General features: G+C 38.4%; 1 protein-coding gene across 10 annotated transcripts in view; it reads right to left on the bottom strand.

The window, feature by feature from the left end:
- Nucleotides 1–23040, bottom strand: part of ppp1r12a (protein phosphatase 1, regulatory subunit 12A) — a 238327-nt gene that overhangs the window by 118933 nt on the left and 96354 nt on the right. For all 10 annotated transcript variants that reach the window (XM_073058779.1, XM_073058782.1, XM_073058781.1 and 7 more), the window contains exons 4-5: nucleotides 5454–5613; nucleotides 3157–3301 (exon numbers count right to left, since the gene is read on the bottom strand). In XM_073058779.1, the coding sequence (XP_072914880.1) occupies nucleotides 3157–3301; nucleotides 5454–5613 (305 nt within the window). The remainder of the gene's footprint in view (nucleotides 1–3156; nucleotides 3302–5453; nucleotides 5614–23040) is intronic.

Here is a 23040-nt window from a genome sequence, read left to right as displayed (position 1 = left end):
CCCTGGCTCCTCAAACCTTGTCCCAACAATCAGCAGCCATGGGCTCTTCTAAGCAACTGCCTAGCACTCTGAAAATTAAAATAAATGATGCCCACAAAGCAGGAGAAGATAGCAAAGCATTTTCAGGTAGCCATTTCCTCAGTTTGTAATGTAATTAAGAAATGGCAGTAAACAGGAACGGTGGAGGTCAAGTTGAGGTCTGGAAGACCAAGAAAACTTTGACAGAACTGCTTGTAGGATTGCTAAAAAGGCAAATCAAAACTCTCGTTTGACTGCAAAAGATCTCAGGAAGATTTAGCAGACTCTGGAGTGGTGATGCACTGTTCTACTGTGCAGCAACACCTGCACAAATATGACCTTCATGGAAGAGTCATCAGAAGAAAACCTTTCCTGCATCCTCATCAGAAGTTTGCAAAGGAACATCAAAATAAGCCTGATGTATTTTGGAAACAAGTCCAATGTACTGCTAAATTTAAAATAGAACTTTCTGGCCACAATGAGCAAAGGTATGTTTGGAGAAAAAAGGGTGCAGAATTTCATGAAAAGAACACCTCTTCAACTGTTAAGCACGGGGATAGATCGATAATGCTTTGGGGTTGTGTTGCAGCCAGTGGCACGGGGAACATTTCACTGGTAGCGGGAAGAATAAATTCAATTAAATACCAGCAAATTCTGGAAGCAAATATCACACCGTCTGTAGAAAAGCTGAAGATGAAAAGAGGATGGCTTCTATAACAGGATAATAATCCTAAACACACATCAAAATCCACAATGGACGACCTCAAGAAGCGCAAGCTGAAGGTTTTGCCATGGGCTTCACAGTCTCCTGACCTAAATGTCATCGAAAATCTGTGGACAGACCTCAAAAGAGCAGTGCATGCAAGACAGCCCAAGAATCTCAGAGAACTAGAAGCCTTTTGCAAGGAAGAATGGGTGAAAATCCCCCAAACAAGAATTGAAAGACTCTTAGCTGACTGCAGAAAGTGTGATACTTGCCAAAGGGGGTGTTACTAAGTACCGACCATGCAGGGTGCCCAAACTTTTGCTTCAGGCCCTTTTCCTTTTTTGTTACTTTGAAACTGTAGAAGACGGAAATAAAAAAGTAATCTTGCTTAAAATATTAAAGAAATGCGTCATTTTTAACTTTATGCCTTTTGGAAATCAGGTCATCTTTTACTCGCTTAGCTATTCACAGTAACAGAAATTTTGACCAGAGATGCCCAAACTTTTGCATGCCACTGTATATATATTTTTTTTAAAAAGAGAGGTAGATGCCAAGAACACACTGCTAGAGGATGTGGTGGAAGCAGATACAACAGGAATATTTCAGTGGTATTTAGCCTACGGACAGCACAGTAGTATAACAGTTAGTTTAACACTGTTACTGCACCAGCGACTCAGGTTCAATTTCATTGCTGTAAGAAGTTTGTGTCCTCGCCGTCACTGCATGGGTTTCCTTCCGGTGCTCTGGTTTACTCCCTCGTTCCAAAGATGTACAGGTTAGTAGATTAATTGGTCACAGGTGTAATTGAGTTCTTTGGGCTGAAAGGGCCAGTTATTGTGCTATATGTCTAAATAAGTAAATAGAGAGGCACCTTAACAAGCGGAAAACAGATCACACACAGGTGAAATTAGTTTATATTGGCATCATGGTTGGCACAGACATAGTGCTCAGATGGCCTGTTCCTGTGTTGTGCCATCCATCAGCAATGTGAGAGGTATAAAATTTGCTAAGGGCCAAATTACTTCCTTTAGGCAACCCTACAAAATTCACAAATGCTCTCAGTGTCTTCAAGCAAACGAAGGTAAAGAAGATTGAAGTGTTTCAAGTATTCTATGATGACCCCTACATGCAAATTCACAGCAAGGGCTGATCAAGTTCTATGATTTTTTTTATATTCTCTTCCACAAGGTCTAGATCGCATTGGTAAGAGTAGTGTGTATGTGGAATGAGCTGTGAGAGGAAGAGGTTGAGGCAGGTACAATAACAACATTTAAAAGACATTTGGAGAAGTACGTGGATTAGAGGGTTTGGGAGAGATGAGTCAAATGAAGGCAAATGGGTCCAGCTTGGTGGGGACCAAGAATAGCATGGACAAGCTGGGTTAAATGGCCTGTTTCCATGCTATATTACTTTACAACTCTACCCTCACCAATATTCAATATCTCGCTAATCTCCTCCATCAAGGCACAACTTCCTGATGGCCACTTCATCATCCCAGAGTCTGCTCATCACCCACTGTTTACCAGAAAAGCAGGCAAGGAGGGTGGGGTAGAAAATGCACCCAAGTGAAATGCTGAGCAATCTCAGGATTTTGAAGCAGTTATGCTACTTAGCATGTTATTAACAGACAACCTTATACACAAAGACACCAAAGTCCAACAAAATAATTCATTTTTGAAAACCTAGGCTGCTTGCAACTGCCCAACCTAAACTTCCCTCAAACTGAACACCTTGGAACTCCCATTTCAGTAGGTGTTTACGGGTTGCAATGTTCCATAAGATTTGCTAACACATGGTTAACGCAATTTAAATGCAGAATCTAGATGCCTGAATGCCAAATGAAGCATTAAGATCCTGTACGTTCTGGCATGATAGCCACCAGTGGCACTTTCTGCCCACCCCAAGCTGGTGCTAGGACAATTGCTAAATGTGACTGCCTTTTGAGTGCACTGCACATCACTGTACTGCAATGATGCATCAGCACGATGTGGCAGGAACTGCAGAAACACTTTCTTGCCAACTTGCCAAATCTGTCAGACTACCAATATTGGAACAGAGTCGTATAGCGCTACAGCACAGAAAAAGGTGCTTCGGCCCATCCAATGCTTGACAAACTGTTATCCTGGCTAGCCCCACTGACCCACACTTGGACCATAGTCTTCCACTCTCCTCTCATCCACATACTTATCCAAATCCTCTTAAATACTGCAATCAAACCCACATGTACCACTCCGCTGGCAGCTCATTTCACACTCGCACCACTCTCTGAGTGAAGAGGTTCTTTTGTTAAACTTATGATTCAACTCCTTCAGATGTACCCAGAAGGGGTTAAAAACACAAATTTAACAGAATTAAAATACTAAACCCTCTTATTATCTTGATTCTTATTTTTTTAAACAAGCTAACTATATTAAAGAAAGCAGGTAACAAACCACTTTGTTGATCATCTCCATATCACAGAAGCTTTCTACAAGGATTCGGCAGGTTTCTTCTTTGCCCCAGTGCGCTGCAGCATGAAGAGGGGTCCAGCCATCATAATCTTTGATATTTACATCATACCCTGCCTGAATGAGAAGCCTAAGCATAGGGAAAAACATAACTTAGTGTGAGTATTCTTAATGCAATGTTATATTCTCACAAGCTTAGGTTTTTAGCTGAATTAATATTTCTAATGTTTTGCTTAAAAATCTACACTGACAACCCCTAGGTTACTGGGAGATCCAAACGGTCCACATTGTCAGATTCCATTGCACAAAACCGTATAATCTGTGCACGTGCCAAGATACTGGAGATGAAAACACAATTGTCTTTCTTTATATTTTATTGCAAATTCCATAAGAGCAAATTTTATTCCACATCGCAAATTTTGGGTACCAATTTGCGAATTCTCAAAGGGTGAATTTTCGTGACACAAATGACTAATACAAAGGTTGCCTGTATAGATTTTTAAGCACAGCATTAGAAATATTAATTCAGCATTAACATAGAGCATTACAACATACAACAAGACCTTCGGCCCACAACGCTGTGTTGATGACTCACAAATCAAGTGAAGTGCTTTGACTCTGCTATACTCTGCAAAGGATACCATATCTGATACACTTCAGCACATACAAAGTTTAATTTTCATAAGCTATAACCAGGAAGACATAAAGGATAAACTCTAGAGATCATACTTGTTCTCCCAGTCTCAAATGAGAGTCAATAAGCTGGAAGGAGTGCAGAAAAGATGTACGATGATGTTGTCAAGACTCAAGGGACTCTGGGTTTATAGTATTTCAGCAGGCTAGGATTTTACTTACTCAAGTGTGACAGATAAGAGGTGTACAAAATCATGAGGGACACAGATCAGACAAATCCCTAAGATTGAGGAATAAAGAATTAGAGGTCATTGGTTTAAGGTGAGGAGGGAGAGATTTATTAGGAATCTGAAGGGCAATTTTTTCCACCCAATGGGTAATGCATATGTGGAATGAGCTTCCAGACAAACTGGCTGAGGCAGATACATGAACAAAATTTAGGCGGAACCACGATGGTACTAGACAGCAGCTTCTTCGAGCTCAACTGCAGAAATAACTTAATTTCTACCTTTAAAGTCTCTGTTTTTTTCCTTTTCAGGGTGGATGGGGTTCAGTCAGTACCCTTGACCTTCAGCTGCACTCAAACTGCGGTTCTTTACTGCAATGGTTCCTGCTCCTAGGGCTTACCGACTGGCCATTCTTCAATATCCCAATAGCACGGCCAAGAAGACAAGCACACCTTCGGGGTGCTGAGGCTTTGTAGCCCTGTGGACCAGCCAACTCTATGCCGGTGTTGTCAAATGAAGCGTTGCGGGAGAAAACAGAATATTGTGAACAGCAGGATCAGCTGTTGGGAGTTCTCTGTACTCGGATCACTCTCTCTTTGGATCTTGGGGGAAAGAGTTTGCTGCCAATTCTCGAGTCAAAGAACTCGTGGGGTTGGGGGGGGGGTTAAGTGGTAGACCTTAACATTGCAATCAGCGAGTTGCTTTTTCCCCCCGTTCTGTTAGTCTCTCCTCTCACTGTGGGACACATCTCTGCCCCTTTAATGGGGGAAGAGAAAGCCAGTGGCAAGTTGGGGGGGGGGGGGGAAGAGAGTGTTGGTGTTGATGCTTGCTGCTGTGTGGGGAAGGAGTATGGGGGAGGCATTGGGGTTCTAACATTTTTACTGTCACATTCTTTGGGGTACCCTTCTGTTTTCATGGATGTCCGTGGAGCAAGAATTTCAAGCTATATATTGTATGCATTCTCTGATACTAAGTGGAACTATTGAACTATCAAAATATTTAGAGTGAATATGGACAGGTACATGGATTGGAAATGTTTAGAGGGACTAGCTTGGACAGACCTCTTGACATGGATGAGTTGGGCCAAAGGGCCCGTTTCCATAATGTATTAATCTGAATATATTCCTCAGTTCTTTGCAATATTTAAATTCTCAGTCTGATGTAGCTCCAGCAATGTGACTTAAACAGTCAGGCAATGCACAGCTGAATGATTGTGTTCCTGTTAGAGCTTGCAGGGATCACTAAATATCCCTCCTCCATCTAATACGTAGAGACAATCAATCCTTAAAAAAATTATTCAAATTAGTACATTACAATATCTATACAATCAAGTTAGCAAAGTATAACCTGTGATCAACATTAAAAAACCATATCATTCCAAACCCTTATGGTATAAATACAAATGAAGTATTATATACATACTTTAAGACTTCAGAGTAGCCTTTAGCTGCAGCAACATGAAGGGCCGTTCCCCCAGATTTCGGGTGCCTGGTGTCATTTATTTGCCCGCTATTCAACCACTGCCTGGCATCACGAAGCATTATTCGTTCTTCTTCTTTCCGAGCTGCCTCTATATCCACACCTCAATAAAAGAAGTTCAAAGATCAAATTTTAAAAATTATTTTCTCAGATTTCATGGGTACATTAAACAGTATATTTTTAAAAACAGAAAAACCAAGAACTCAGCTGGTCAAGCAGCATCTGTCAAAAGAAGAAAGCACTTTCACTTCAAAAATAGTATTTATAAATATACAAAAGCCAAATCGAATAGCACATAGCTCTCTGTATTGGCTAATCTACAGTATATATTTAATGTGTTATTAAATTATGTACAAAACACCAGTGTCATTCCTCTAGCTTCTCAACAAAATACCCTTCGAGTGTTCGCAGACTCTACATTCCATAGGAATGCGAAGTGGATTCTCCAATGAAAACTGCAACCTCATTTTTATTATCCACTTTTCACGCCATTTCTTTAAAAAGTCAATACACCTGCTCCAGAACCACCTAATCTACCTTAACCCAACTCTGTATAGACTTATCTTGTACCCCACTCTTCACCTGTCCCCACCAGCAAAATCGCAAACCCTCTATTTCCCCCCCCGATTCTAAGGAAACATCATTGACCCTATTTTAGCCAGAGTTTCAAACACCAGCAGATATCTTTTTGTTACATTGGTTGAGGAATACACAATGGTGAGAATGTGATATTGTCAGTAATATCACCTGTGGTTTCTTTCAGGTTCTCTTATCACCAACTCCCATATTCATACTATCATTGATCAGCCTCAACTCACTGCAAATGAAAATGGAAGCCCACACCCTTGATACTGATATCTTCACAGTCAGAATATTCCACTGTCTGTTTCAGCCAGCTTCCGATCTTCACCTTCCACCGACTTCCACCCCTGTACAATTCCACTAACAATGCCCAGATTCAAACCTTTCCTTTTTCTGTTCACTTTTCTTGCTGTGCTTGCTGGTTTGAACTGGTTTCCCTTCCCACTACACATTGTCTTAACTTCCTTTGGGCCACATGTCCATGCAAACTATCAAGTTCAGAAACTTCTAAGCCCAGGCAATTCACGGGTTCATCAAAATATTTCTTAAAATGTTATAAATGTATTTGCCTCTACTATCTACTCAAGTAGTACAGTCTTGAGTCCAACCTTGTTCGGCATGAAGTCCTCCCTCAGTTTCCCTCAAGACCCATTTTAAAACTATGCACTTTAGCTTTCAGACACCTCTGCTTTAGATAAAAACTTCCTATTCTCTAACTTATGTATGCACATCAGAATTTTGTTGACCTCCAACAGATCCATTCTCAGTCTCCTCTGCTTCAAGGAAAAACCAGCTCAGTTTCCCCTCATAACTGAAATGCTTTACCCCAGGCAACATTCTGGTGAATCCTCTCCAATTTAATCATGCCCTCCCTATACTTCAGTGATTAGCAACTTATTGGTATCATCCTGTAATGTGCAACTATCAAGTTTAATCAAACTGGCCAGTCTCTTGCTGAGACTCTATTCACAGCCCCACCCTTCCCCAGACTGCTGGCTGTCTAGCTGAAGGGTCTGGACCCAAAATGCCTGCTGTCTGTTTTATTCAATAGATGCTACCTGACCTGCAAAGTTCCTCTGGCAATTTGTATTGTTCCAGACTCCACCATCTGCAGTCTTGTGTCAACATTAAGCTTCATTGGTGCTTTCGTTTTTGATCAGCCATCTTTGTCAATTTTAGCTTAAGTGTTAATTTTTAATCCAAATATGTTACTGCGAGCCAATTTCAGTTTATTTTAATCATAAGGTTTTTACATCATTCATTATCTGAATTCCATAATGCAGACACTTGTGCAAGTTCAATAATTACACAAATCCCACAGCAACATGAAAGACTGGCAGCTCTTTAATTCAACATTTCCTATTGTCAACCTATGTAAGACTTGAATTTGTGATTAAAGTTCCTTCATCCAGTACCAGAGACACAAATTTAATGAAAGACATAAATTTTTAATAATTAACATAGCATGTATATTCCATGGGTAAAACAGAAATACACAGGACACGTGAACATTATCAGAAAAATTATTTTGTGTGCTTGATGCAATGTGTACCAGAATTGCCCAAAGGTCCAGAGAGCAATGAATTAAGTGTCCTGCACTTTGCAGATGTGGACAAAGTTACCGGATAATGCTGCCTAAAGATTTTACTCAAATAAATTCTACTTCTAGTTCCTGAACCAATACAGTTAATATCGTCAGCAATGGATATTGCGACAGTTTATGTGCCGACTCAGCGCTTTATTTTGAAGACGTAACAGCTATCCATTAAAATCGTCCTTCATCAATAAAGAGCATAATTAAATAAACAATTTACTCTTCATGGAAAGCCAGACATTAGTGTTTTTTACGCTCTGGCAGCTAGTCTTTAAACCTGCTAATCATGTTTCAATGAGATTTTAGAAACATTTTCTATACCATGAATGCAAGCTAGAACTATTTCAATATTCTGCACTTGGCACAGCAATCATCTCCAAGCAAGGGGTGAAACCATTAATCTTGAATTGAAAATTAAAACTGGGGCTCAATGAGATTTACAGGAAGATGTTGTTTCCTGCTTAGCATTGCTGCCTGCCACACCTCCAACAATGTCCACAGATCAGTTCCAGGGTCATCAGCTGGGGACCACCCCTCATTAATGTTTTGCTCCCTTAGCCCCGGTACATCTGGTGATGGAGCAATGGCAGGGACATCTTCCTGCAGCTTCCAATGTGGTTAGTTAGTCCCCCAATTTCTGTCGTTCCTCCTCAGCTACAGCCAAAAGCTGCCCTTTTCTACCTCTTCAGGCAACTTGTTGGTGGCCCTCCTGAGCCTTGCTCCAGTCACTGCAATATCACGGAGTAATCTTGTCATCGATGCGCCAAAGTCCCAGCGTACGACCAGCACAGGGTAGATGATCCCCCATCCACCTTCCTTATACTCAGCTGCCAGGTCTGAGTACTTCAGCCTCCTCTACTTGTGGACAGCCCCCACTCCCCTCTCCTATGGGATTATTAACTCAATGAGGACTGTCTTGGTGGCTGCAAACCACAGTACTGTCTGGTCAGAGAAATTCAACTTACACTACACAACCAAATACAGTGAATTCTGGTTAATTAGGGCAGCCGCTTGTTAGGAACAACTTTTAAAGAACAAACACAAATTGAGAAAATAGCCGGGATTCCCTCTGTTTATTTGGGACACTATGCCACTTAATTGGGACAGGAGACTGTTGCCGAACAGCTAATAACTAGCATCAGTAACATGCACTTCATATGGCTGTAAGACACTATACCTTGCTTAGTGGGCAGTTTTTATAATAGTGTCACTTGCATGAACCTGTGCTCAAAAAGCAGTGATTTTTGTCACTAACAGTTGACAAGTAATAAGCAGTAAGACAATTCTGAACTGTTTTGCTCATTGCAGTTTCAAGCATCCAGGTATGCCAAAAATGGCCAGGAATGAATTTCACTACATCAGCAAGTTAGAAACTATGAAGAATTTGAAGATATCAGCAATTATCTTGAATGTTACAGTGAAAATGAAACTTTGGAGAATGCAAATGTCGAAAGCATAGTTTGAAGGCCGCCCATTATCCACACTAGGTGTCTGCACTCGTTTTGTTCATTTACAGTCAATCAGAAGAACAGCAGCGACATTGGATTAATTATTCCATCAATAACTACTGGGAACTAATACACTTTATTCTACAAATTTTTTTTAAAACTTTTTTTTATTGGTTTAAACCAAATGATTACAGAAAGAAAAAAAAATACCCTTCCCCCCCCTCCCCTTAGCCCCTCCCCCCTAACATCCCTATAGAAAAAAAGAAAAAGAAAAAGAAAAAAAAGAAAGAAAGAGAGAGTGCCTGGATATCGGAAGATCCCCACATGCTCCACGGAGTTCGTAATAACTTTAGTATATATATTTATTTATTTCCCCAAATAACCAATTATTTTATCTTCAGAGCACCTATATATTTAATCCTGTCTTTTGTAAATAAAGGCACCAAATTTTCAAAAATGTTTCCTATTTATCTCTTAAATTATAAGTAATTTTTTCAAGTGGAATACAGCTGGAAATTTCATTCTTCCAACGATCTATACTTAAGTATGAATCCGATTTCCAAGTAACTGCAATAGCCTTTTTGGCTACTGCCAATGCAATTTTTATGACTTCTTTCTGATATTTATTCAATTTGGGTTTCGATTTTATCCCTTCAATATCGCCTAATAAAAATAATATTGGATTATGTGGAAGTTGTGTTCCAATAACTTTTTCCAATAAAACTCTTAAATTTGTCCAAAAAGGTTGAATTTTAAAACAAGACCAAGTAGAATGTAAAAAAGTACCGATTTCTTGGTTACATCGGAAACACTGATCAGATAAATCTGGATTTAATTTATCTATTTTTTGTGGTGTAATATATAATTGATGTAAAAAATTATACTGCACTAATCTTAACCGGACATTTGTTGTATTTGTCATACTATCAAGACATAGTCTTGACCAATTTGTTTCTTCAATTTTAACATTCAAGTCACTTTCCCATTTTTGTCTTGACTTATGGATTCCTTGGTTAATTGCCTGTTTTTGAATCAAGCTATACATACAAGCAATAAATTTTTTAGTTTTTCCTTTTTGAATTAAAGTTTCTATTTCATTAGATTTCGGCAATAACATTGTTTGACCTAATTTTTCTCTTAAATAAGCCCTTAATTGGAAGTAACAAAAAAGAGTGTTGCTCAATACTTTATATTTATTCTTTAATTGATCAAACGACATTAATATACCTCCTTCAAAACAATCTCCTATATATCTAATCCCTTTTTGAAACCAATTATATAAAAGTTGATTATCCATTGTAAAAGGAATAAGTTTATTTTGAATTAAAGGTCTCTTTGCTAATAAAGATTTCTTTATCTCATCATCAACATTTATCTTATTCCATAAATCAATCAAATGTTTTAATATAGGAGATTCTTTCTTTTCCCATATCCGTTTAGATACCCATTTATATATAAAATCTTCTGGTGTATTTTCTCCTATTTTATCTAGTTCTATTCTAATCCATGCCGGTCTATCTTCCTCAAAAAAAGATGCTTTATAATAATTCTTAAAATTTGGAAGTTGTAACCCTCCTAGATCAAATTTCCATGTCAATTTTTCCAACGATATTCTTGACATCTTACCTTTCCAAAGAAACTTCCTCACATATTTATTTAACTCTTGAAAAAACTTCTGGGGTAGTTGTATTGGTAGTGATTGGAATAAGTATTGTAGTCTAGGGAATATATTCATTTTTACGGTATTTACTCTACCTACTAATGTTATTGGTAATATCATCCATTTATCAAGATTTTCTTGAATTTTTTTCAATAATGGTAAGTACCGGTAATTTAATTTATATAAGTTCTTTATGTTATTATCAACTCTTATACCTGAATATTTTATACCATTTGTCGGCCATCTAAATTGAGTTATTAATCGACATTGACTATAATCTCCTTTAGTAAGAGGTAAAATTTCACTTTTATCCCAATTTATTTTGTAACCTGATATTTTCCCATATTCTTCTAATCTAGAGGATAATTTACGCAACGAGTGCAATGGGTTTGTTAAATAAAGCAGATCATCATCAGCAAATAAGTTAATCTTGTATTCCTCCTGGTTAACTCTGAAACCTTTAATATCTGGGTCCATTCTAATTAATTCAGCTAATGGTTCTATCGCCAACACAAATAAAGCAGGTGATAATGGACAACCTTGCCTAGCTGACCTTGTTAACTGAAATGGTGTTGAAATTTGACCATTTGTCACTACTTTAGCTTTGGGATTAGTATTTAAGGTTTTAATCCATTTTATAAAAGATACTCCTAATTCATATTTTTCCAATACCTTAAATAAAAAATTCCATTCCAATCTATCAAATGTTTTTTCTGCATCTAAAGCAACTGCCACACTCATTTCCTCCCTCGATTGAGCCAAATGAATTATACTAAATAACCGAGTTACATTATCCACCTATTGCCTATTTTTAATAAATCCTGTTTGATCCATATGTATTAATTTTGGTAAGTATTTAGATAATCTGTTAGATAAGATTTTTGCTATTATTTTATAATCAGTGTTTAACAAAGAAATAGGTCTATATGATGTTGGCTTTAAAAGATCTCTATCTTTTTTTGGCAATACTATTATAATAGCTGCCGTAAAAGAATCTGGAAGTTTATGCGTTCTTTCCACTTGATTTATTAACTCCATAAAAGGAGGAATTAATAAATCTTTAAACTTTTTATAAAATTCAGGCGGAAAACCATCTTCTCATTTATTCTACAAATTTGACCTCACTACAGTTGATAGTACAGTAGTAGTTTTAGTACTGTTCTAATTTGTTCTGTAGTTCATTTGAACACATACCGTAGATTTCGCACTACAGAGCGCACCTGATTAAAAGCCGCTGGCTCTAATTTTAGAAATAAAATCAATTTTGTACTTGTACAGGCCGCACCGGATTTTAGGCCGCACCGGATTTTCGGCCGCAGGTGTCCCACGTTGTAATATGAGATATTTACACAGAAAGATATTACACGTGAGGATTTTTTAACTTTTAATTAAATCCATATGGTAACATAAACAAATACATATTGCAAATGCTTTTTTTCGAACCGTGCCTGTAATGCGGCTACTTTTAAATATACGTTGCGTATACTTTTTTACTGAACAACATTCCAGTATCTCCTAACGACTGGTAAAAAATATATATACTGCAGCCTACCAGGAAAAGTTATTGATCGCCTTTAACTTAAAAGCAGCGTTTTGGCTCCGCCACTCCGCCGCTCGCCCCCCGCCTTCCCGTTTATCGCAAACCGGTATTTTTCCCACAAGACGCGGCGAAACCGGGTGTGACGTCATAGCATCCCGGGATGTAGTACAGAAAACAAATATAGTTAAAACACTTCTAACTTTAACTAACAAATGAATTACTAAGCGAAAATATTATAAACTAAATAACTGCCATAAGGCAGCACAATGCTTCGAGTGTTTTCCATGTTGATGAGGGTGAGTACAAATGACTGATTTACAATAATTTAATTGTGAAAGTGCGCTTGATTTATCGTACAATTTCATTGGACCTCTGTGAACTACTCATCAATTTTATTGGTCTACTGTTACGAGGCAAAATGTTTTTGGCGGCATGAAAAAAAATCATGCATTAGCCGCACCGTAGTAAAGGCCGCAGTGTTCAAAGCTGTTCAAAATGTGGGGAAAAAGTAGCGGCTTATAATCCGACATCTACGGTAATTCGTTACTCAGTTAATCTGTAGTTTGTCTTTTTTATTCCTTTTCAACTGGTTCCATGAAACTTCAACTAAATGAAGCAGCCACTTAATTGAGCCACAATGTACCAAGTCCCAATGTGTCCTAATTAACCAGACCCTCTATATTAGGCAAGTTATTTTGCAACTGGTTCCTGGTTCTCTGTCAAGTAGACACCTCCAATGTCCCATCTACACCTGTAAAGACACAGAAGATCAAAACAATCCGATCAAGTTTGCAATGCCAAACTCAGTATCTGCCAGAGGAAACTGGAACAATCTTTCTTGATTAAACTACAATAAATGTAAATTTCCCTTTCTTCAGAATATTTCCATCATAGTTCCTTTGCATATAATTTTGATACTAAAATTTTGAAATTGATAATATTTGAGCAAAAACACTTCTGGCTTCTTCCCCCTTCCTTTCTAGTCCTGATGATGGGTCTCTGCCCAAACCTTTATCTGTTTATTCCCTCCTTAGATGATATGCCTGAACTGCAGAGTTCCTCCAGCATTCTGTGCGTTGAACTTGAAACTTCTGTTTTTCACTTTTCTTTTAAGCATGACTATAACATTGACTCAACTAAAGTACACATTTTGGCAGACAGACAGCACATAGTTAGTAACAGTTAATAAAGAAAATTGGATGTGTATGGATGGGAGGACATGGAAAACTATGTTCCAGTTGTGGGCTGATGGGACTAGGCATAACAAGAGTCTGGCACAGACGAGATGGCCCGAATAGCCCATTCTGTTTTGTAATGCTCTTTGACTTGATGACTAGCATTGTTACTGACAAACTGCCCATCGCTACACCCTTAATTTTCATAAATGACTTCATAGTTCTCAGATATTTACAGAAATAAAAAATTTCACAGCATGTCTGACCCATTTCAAGATTAATCTCTTGCTTGATCAAACATACACTTGTTTCTGTAGTCTTGGAATTTCTACAGAATGTAGCAAGAGTAAATCAGAGGCAGCAGTGTGCAAAATATGGAGAATAACGAAATGGCTAAAATTAAAGCAAGATATTCTGCAAAAGAATGCCAGAAATTATGCTGAACCTGAGGTCTAATGAAATCTGATTTTTTTTTAAAAAAACTATCCAGGATGGCATTATTTAACACAGAAACACTAGAATCCATTATTAATTTGGAAAATCATTACAGAATTTTGAGCAACATTGTGGTATTTATTAATATAGCAAGAAGCTACCGATACAACATCTTAGTTGAGCTAATGAGAAAATCCATCAACAGAGCAGTAATGCAAAGATTTTAGCAATAAGAATTAGCCTCATAGTATCATCCTTGGGGGCAATGACATGACCTTCAGAAAGTTGTCAATCCATAGTCACACCAGGGACTTCAGCACGTAACTGCAGTCCCAGAGAACAGAGAATATTGCTTGAGGCAACCAAAATATTAAACCAAGATCTGATAGCTGCAATGAATGCAAAGGATCTTTACTCAGTGGAATTCTCCAAGCAGCCTACTCTCCTAGATTTGTCAAGCAACACTACTTATCTTCCTTGTTTCAATTTGGTTGCCACATTCCCCATGTCACTGCTGTGATTAAATTGCCTGTCAAATTCTCCAGTTCAAACCACATTCTGAAAAGGCCAAGCTTTCCTCGTCTCATTTCCAGCTGCAAGACACCATAACTCATTGTGAAAAGTACAGGTAGCCTTCAACAAAACAAGCGGATATACTCGAAGCCTTTACCACAGCTGTAATGCAGATTAATCATCTTAAATTAAGGAACAAACTTTGGGGGAATAAACAGGACCTCTCATGCTCACCATACATTCGAATCATGACCAAAGAGTCATCAATGAGAAGAAACAACATTACAAATGAATTGGTCACTTTGAATATGAACATGTGTGTTACTTAACAAGTAATCACATTTACAATAAATATATTAAAAAAGGTGTCTATGCAACATAAATCTCAACTTCCATTACATTCTGTGGCAAAGAATCTACGGCTGCAGCAAGTTCTAATCAGTAGCATTAAACTGTACATCACAGAATATATAACTGAAGAGAAAGAAGGTTTAACACTTTCCTTAAAGCTCAATAAAATTTCCCCTTGGTTAGTAGAATTTAATCTGGATGGTACAAGTTTCTGTTCATCTTATCACTGGTTAGCTATATCATTCTAGAAACCTGACACACAGTTTTCAGCACCATTCATAACCATTGTATAGCAAATTTCCAAAACTGAAGGCACAGGTTAAACTCTCAAAATAATACTGTACAAAGGATAATTCCCTGAAAGTGGTATCACAGGTATATAGGATCATAAAGAGAGCCTTTGGTAAATAGCCCTTTATAAATCAGAGTACTGAGTACATGAGTTGGGATGTTTTATAAGACATTGGTGAGGCCAAATCTGGAGTATTACGTGCAGTTTTGGTTCACTACCTGCAGGAAAGATATCAATAAGATTGAGGAGTACAGAAAAACTTGAAGACCTGAGTTATAAGTAAAAGCTAAATAGGTTAGGACTTCATTCCCTGAAGCACAGAAGAATGAGGGGAGATTTGAGGTATACACAATTATGTGAGATTATAGATAGGGTAAATGCAAACAACCTTTTTCCACGAGGTTGGGTGAGACTTGAACTGGAGGCCATAGGCTCCCCAGAAATGCTTCATCTTTCACCTTCAACCCAAAGAGAAACTCTTTCAGTCAGAGGATGGTGAGTGTGGAACATGCTGCCAGAAGTGGTGGATGCGGATTCAATTGCAAGATTTCAGCTTGGACAGTACATGAATGGAAAGGCTATGGTCCAGGTGCAGGTGATCGGACTAGGCAGAACAACAGTCTTGGCGGACTGTATGGGCCAAAGGACCTGCTTTTGTTCTGTACTTTTTTTTAATATATACTATTACTTCATTTTATTCCTTGCTGCTGATTTTAATACAGGTGTCCCCCACTTTTTGAACGTTCACTTTAAGCAACTTCGGTTTTAAAAAAGACTTACATCAGTACCTGTTTTCACTAACCGAAAGAGGATTTTCGCTTTTACAAGAAAAAATACCCACATTAAACTTGTGCTTACCTTGAGAAAGACTACCATGACCTTGAATCCTTGCATGGGCAGGTGTATGCCCATGTGTACATGCCAATTTTTTTCTACAAATCGGTTTTGGCTCAATCTTCCCAATTCTGGTAAGTGAAACTACACTGTACTTACATTATTACTTTATATAGCTGTGTACTTATCATATCATTCCTGCTTTTACTATATGTTAGTGTTATTTTAGGTTTTATGTGCCATTTAGTATGATTTGGTAGGTTATTTTTTGGGTCTGGGAACACGCAGATATTTTTCCCATATAAATTAATGGTAATTGTTTCTTAGTTTTACGCCATTTCAGCTTACGAACGGTTTCACAGGAATGCTCTACCTTTGGATAGCAGGGGAAACCTGTACTGCAATTCTACTTTGTCTTACACATTGAAAAATATTGATTTAAAACAGACTAAGAAAGCTTAAAAAGTTAACTTCAAACCCACAATCCATCCACAGGATTCAATTCCATCTCTCCACTTCCAAATCTAAACAGCAATTATGCAGACATTAAATTATAAACTTGTACGATTCATCCACTGAAACACATTTTTATATTTGTCTGTTAACAAAAAAACTTTGGACTATGTCTAACAAACTTGTGATAGATTCAAGTAAGGTCTTTTCGATGACAAATGCACCTACAGGAATTGATTATTTGAAGCATTCATACAATTAAGCTCAGCTTCTTTATATTTAAAAGCTTGGGGTAAGAGAGGTTAAAATTGGAATTACCAGCAGAGGGCAATATTGCACACCGCAAGCATCTTAAAGGCATAATTTCCACAATTTCACATCTCTGCAAGTTACTGACATAAGTTACATCAGTCTGAAGTAACATTTCTCCATTCGACATTAAATAGTAAACTAAGATTTAAGAGCAAGTTCTGTTGTGCTATATGACAAAATTGGACATAAATCCAACAAAATACACAGTAATAATTATGCAAATGCAAGGAGATCTGCAGATGCTGGAAATTCAAGCAACACACACAAAATGCTGGTGGAACGCAGCAGGCAGGCAGCATCTATAGGAAGAAGTTCAGTCGCCATTTCGAGCTGAGACCCTTCATTAGTCCTGACGAAGGTCTCGGCCCGAAACGTCGACTGTACTTCTTCCTATAGATACTGCCTGGCCTGCTGCATTCCACCAGCATGTTGTGTGTGTGTTGCAGTAATGTTTATCTTCTGTTAGTGGATAGAATATGCACTGATAACCCTCATTTCTCAGAATATTCTGCGGCAATATGGTAATCAGCCCAATCCTGCTTTTTTTGAGACATGATCTAACTGCAGCAGCCACCTCAAAGCACTAGAATGTTCATGCCTATGCAAACTTTCCAACACAAAAGACAAAATGTGCAGTAAAAATCAGCGTTCTTTCCCAAGACCCATTACCACCATCAGCACCCTAATTCTATCGGGGAGAGAATGTTGTTCATGTGCCTGGGTGCCAGACTGGTGAAACGGGCGCTCGGTTCTGAGTAAGAAATTACCTGGTGGACAGAAGGAAAGAATCCACTGCATTCACTCTGTCCCATGGAAATTTTGCCCTAGTTGTGACACTCCTTTGACTACGACCAATCCAATAAAGTCATAGCATTCAGGATCACATAGAAGCCAGTGTGCACATTTGGGAGGCAACATGTACTTCCCAATCAGAAAACATATTGTAACTACCGGTAACCTTTTATACTACCACTCAGGTGGAGGGAGAACACTTCATATCCCCCCTAGGTAGCCTCCAACCTGATGGGATGAATATCGATTTCTCCTTACTGTGTTTTCTTTCTCTTTTCCCCTCCTTTCATTCCCCCCTCTGGCCTCTTACCTTTTCTCCACACCTGCCTATCACCTCCCCCTGCCCTTTCAACAATGGCCCACTCTCCTCTACCAGATTCCTTCTTCACCAGCTCGTTACCTTTCCCCACACACCTGGCTTCATCGATTAGATAGATAGATGGATAGATACTTTATTCATCCCCATGGGGAAATTCAACATTTTTTCCAATGTCCCATACACTTATTGTAGCAAAACTAATTACATACAATACTTAACTCAGTAAAAATATGATATGCATTTAAAATCACCCTCTCAAAAAGCATTAATAATAGCTTTTAAAAAGTTCTTAAGTAGTTTACTTAAATACATTGAGTCCTAACCCCGGCACTTTAACATATCTTACTCCTGGCGGTTGAATTGTAAAGCCGAATGGCATTGGGGAGTATTGATCTCTTCATCCTGTCTGAGGAGCATTGCATCGATAGCAACCTGTCGCTGAAACTGCTTCTCCTAGCTTTTCATTTTTCCTCTCCTCCACCTTTTAATTCTGGTTTATTCTGGTGTCTTCCCCTTTTCCAATCCTGATGAAGAGTCTTCACCCAAAATTTCAACTGTTTTCTCATTTCCACAGATGCTGCCTCTCCTGTGGTATTCCTCCAGCATTTGTGTGTGTTGCTCTAGACTTCCAGCATCTACAGAATCTCCTGTTTGTACAATACCCATAATAACTGCATGGAATTCCCCCAGGTACCCTGGTTTCCCTCACATTCCAAAAATAGGGTTTATGTTGTGAACATGCCAGAAACATGCCAACACTTGCAGGATGTCCCATCACATATTCAGAATGTGTCAGTTGTTGATGCAAATAACACATTTCACTGTGCATTTTGATGTTTCGATACACATGGGACAAATAAAGCTCATCTTCACCGATGTTAATATTTTTTGGTGCTCTACTGAATCAATATAACCATTATCTGTAAAATAGAGAGCTCAGAGCGGAAATCACAGCAGATGCAAGCACCAGCAAAATTCTTCCTGTGTTATTCTTATTCAAAAAATTGGTCTGTACAAATAAGGTATAAAAGAGTGAAGCATTCTTATACAATAACATCTTGCTCATCTCAAAGAGCCATCTCATTCACTTGAAGCACTGACATTCCTGGAGGCCAAACTCTCATTTCTCTGCTGTCCCCAAGTTAAATGCAAATAGTCAACTACCTTAAAAAAAAACACAATTTACTTGATTTTCAAACAAAAGTTACTTCTGCAAATAAAGATTTCCCAATATAGGAAAGGTTTAAAAAAAAAACAACAAAATCAACTATTATTAGCACAAGGATCAAAGAAACTTATGAAAGACACACTCAGTCTTTCAGGATGTCTGCAGAAAGGATGGTCCACAAGTCTGAAACATCAATTGCTTATTCCCCTCCATAGACAGTGCCAGACCTGCTGAGTTCCTCCAGCATTTTGTATGTGTTGGCCCATGATAATATTGTTATTGCACTTGTTTTTAAATTAGGAATATAGCAAAATGTTCATCTTTCACTGCAATCTAAGGTATCAAAATTGCTCTGGCTGGCATTATTCACAGTCTATATAATTGACTTGGACTTGGAGAAGTGAAAACTTCTGCAAATGACAAAATGATAGCTCCATTTTATATGAGGCACTTCCTATTCTCTCCTTGACCTGACAAATACAAAACGTTGTAAACTCAGCCAGCTCCATTATGGGTGCCAGCCTCCCCAGCATTCACGACATCCTCAAAAGGCAGCACCACCATCCAGGATGTGCCCTCTTCTCATTGCTACCATCAGGGAGAAGGTACAGGAGTCTGAAGACACACACTCAACGTTTCAGGAACAACTTCATTCCCTCTGCCATCAGTTTTCTGAATGGCTATGAACACCACCTCACTATTTTAACCTTTAAGTTATTTTTAATATATTTTTATTGTAATTTATAGTATTTTAATAGGTTTTGCACTGCATCACTGCTGCAAAACAGATTTCACTATGTCAGTGATAATAAACCTGATTCTGATCAACTTACTGATCAAATTCAAAATTAGTTTTGTGTGATCTAATGACCAATTTAGATCATAAGATTAACAGCAGGACTCCACAAAGTATGACCACAAACAGTTTAGCTGTTAACCTGTTACTCAAAGGACACAAATTAAAAACATAACCTGGGAAGCTGTAAAACTGGATCCATTGATTTGTGGACTGGCACAAATTTATTGTGTTTTCCTGAAACTCCTGGCTGACTCAAAGCTGTCTGACACAGAAGGTAATCCAGCTTTTCTGCTGCCCAAAACCAGTCTTCCCGTAACAAGCCTACCTTGCAGAAAAAAATAAGCTGCTTAAATCAATGTAGATAACCAGGAAAGACTAATACAACTGAACAAATTAAATTTCACACTAGAATTCTCCACAGTTATAAAAAAAAGGAATGCAATCCAAATAATTGAATGAAATTCACACCAAAAAGAAATACATTCTGCATGTACTTGAGGAACAATCTGGCAAACACAGTGTGATTTCTAACCTGAGTTTTATTAAATTAATCTATTGAGGAGAAAGCTGTATTCTGGGAAATTTTAAAGTTCAGCTAGCTTCATTGAACTTAAGGTAGACTGATGGTTTATTTTGCTGGACAGACGAACTAGGAGTATAATTCATCAGTGAAACATTTATTAATAACTCCAATCAGGCATGCGTGTTGGGGTAGAAAATCGTAAGTGATGTTGGCACTGGGAGCAAGGTCAAACTTGCAGACCGCCCCCAAGCACATCCTTGAACTGTGTTGATCACTGACGCAAACAACACATTCCACAATGTTTCAGTATACGTGAGAAGTACAGCTAATCTTTAAAGGAGGAGAGAATTGCAGCTCCTCTCAAGAACTCCACTACATGAATCAATGTTGTTTAAGGAAAGCTATGCTTTAGATCAGATACTGAATATCTTATTCAAGATTGTTTAATGTAATTTCCTGTATTCAACTAAATGAGCATAAAGCAATTGTTACTCCAGATCTGATGCAACAAGATACAGTACGATAAAGAGAACACAATTTTTAAAAACATGATAGATAAATACGCAAGACAGCTTATATGCATACAATAATTTTATGCCCATAAAGTAATGTTAGGCATAGAAATATCTGTGTGTAAGATAATTGACAGGAAATGATAAAGTAGTGGGAGTTTGAGGGGTGAATTAATGGGTGGAGATATTACTGCTTGGAGAAAGTGACTGCTTTTGAGTTTAGTGGTCCTGGCATGGATGCTATGTAGCCTCCTCCCTCATGGGAGTGGGACCAACAGTCCATGAGCAGGGTATGTGGGATCCTTCATGATGTTACTGGCCCTCTTCTGCCATTTTTCTGTATACATGCCTTCGACGGTGGATAGGCTGAGACCAGTGATGCATTGGGCAGTTGTAACTACAGTTGCAGAGGCTTACTGTTTGTTGCAGTTCAGTTTCTGTACCATGCAGTAATCAGGATGCTCTCCCTGTGCATCTGTAGAAGGTCATTAGAGTATTGCGCATGGTGCAGCTCTCTTCAGCTTCCTCAGAAACTAGTGACATTAATGAGCATTCTTGACTGTGAAGGATGTGTTCTGGGATCATGACAGGATGTGACAGGTTACCATCTACACCTCAGACTTCAACTACTGCACAGAGTCTTGTCATCTTCAGAAGCTTTCTGATGACTCTGCCATAGTTGGATGCATCAGCAAGGGAGATGAGGCTGAGTACAGAGCTACAGTGGGAAACTTTGTCACATGGTGTGAGCAGAATCATCTGCAGCTTAACGTGAAAAAGACTAAGGAGCTGGTGGAAGACCTGAGGAGGGCTAAGGCACCAGTGACCCGTGTTTCCATCCAAGGGATCAGTGTGGACATGGTGGAGGATTACAAATACCTGGGGATACGAATTGACAATAAACTGGACTGGTCAAAGAACACTGAGGCTGTCTGAGGTGATGTACATGTACTTTGATAACAACTTACCTTGAATGTTAGTTTCACTGGAAAACAGATACAGGAGGTTGTTTGAAATTTGAGGTGGATTGATCCAAATATACAACTAAATTATATTACATACCAAAATGCACTACTTCATATTCGTCCAGATTAAATTTCATTTGCCACCACTCAGCCCAACTTTCCAGCTGATCAATTGTCCCCTATGCCCTTTCAGAACTTTGTTATCTCCTACTCATAGTTTGTCGTTAGCAAGCTTATTTATCAGTCTACCTGATATTGTCATCCAAATTCTTCCTATGAATAAAAGTCATCTGATCTTCCACATACATTACATTTCTGTGTGCACTATTTAAACTGAGTGGTTAGGACTTTCTAAATCATCTTGCAAATAACCATGACAACATGTTAGGAAATAAAAATATTGTAATCCATGCTGTCAGATGTGTTCTAAGCATTACAAAAAGTTCAGCCATCACAAGCAATCACACCAAAGGTTGATGCCGACCTCAAAAGCACATCAGTGGAATATTAGCCAACAGGTGCTTTACAAGCATACACAACCATACACAAGTATACCACCAAATGAAGCAACATTCCTCTGGACCAAGGTGCACAATTCACAGTGCAGAGAATTCATAATGTTACCACAAATAAATCAAAAAACAAAAAATATATTCCAGACTATTGAAATATAGCAAAAGGTGGATTTATGACACAAGCTATAAGGTAAACAGAGTAATATTTTTTAAGAATGCTCTTAAAAGGAACATAATGGACTAAACCTGATGAAGATTCATCAAAAGGAAATGTCTCCAAGGGAAAATCTGATAGTGGTGTGTGAAAGGATGAGGGATATACATCAGTAAATGCAAGCAGGATTTTTCCCAGCGGTTGGGTGAGACTAGAACTGGAGGCCATAGGTTAAGGGTGAAAGGTGAAATACTGAGGAGGAACTTCTTCACTCAGAGAGTAGTGAGTGTGGAACAAACTGCCAATGGAGAATACAGGCTCTATTGAAAAGAAATTTGGACAGGTACCATGGGGAGGGTATGGAAAGCAATGGCTTGAGTGTGGGTTGATGGGACAAGGCAGAGCAACAGTTCAGCACAGAGCAAATGGACTGAAGGGCCTGTTTCTGTGCTGTAGTGGTCTACGGAAATGTTTTCACTTGCAACAGGACTGGTAACTAAAGCATTTGCAGGTCAGCAGAATTATCAACCAATGCAAATTCTGAGAGCTGACACTAACAGAATTCTACAGTCAATAACACAAATACTTTACAAC

Source organism: Hemitrygon akajei, chromosome 10, assembly GCF_048418815.1.
Source record: "Hemitrygon akajei chromosome 10, sHemAka1.3, whole genome shotgun sequence".
NCBI classification, from domain to species: domain Eukaryota; kingdom Metazoa; phylum Chordata; class Chondrichthyes; order Myliobatiformes; family Dasyatidae; genus Hemitrygon; species Hemitrygon akajei.
This window is presented reverse-complemented; position numbering and strand designations above follow the sequence as displayed.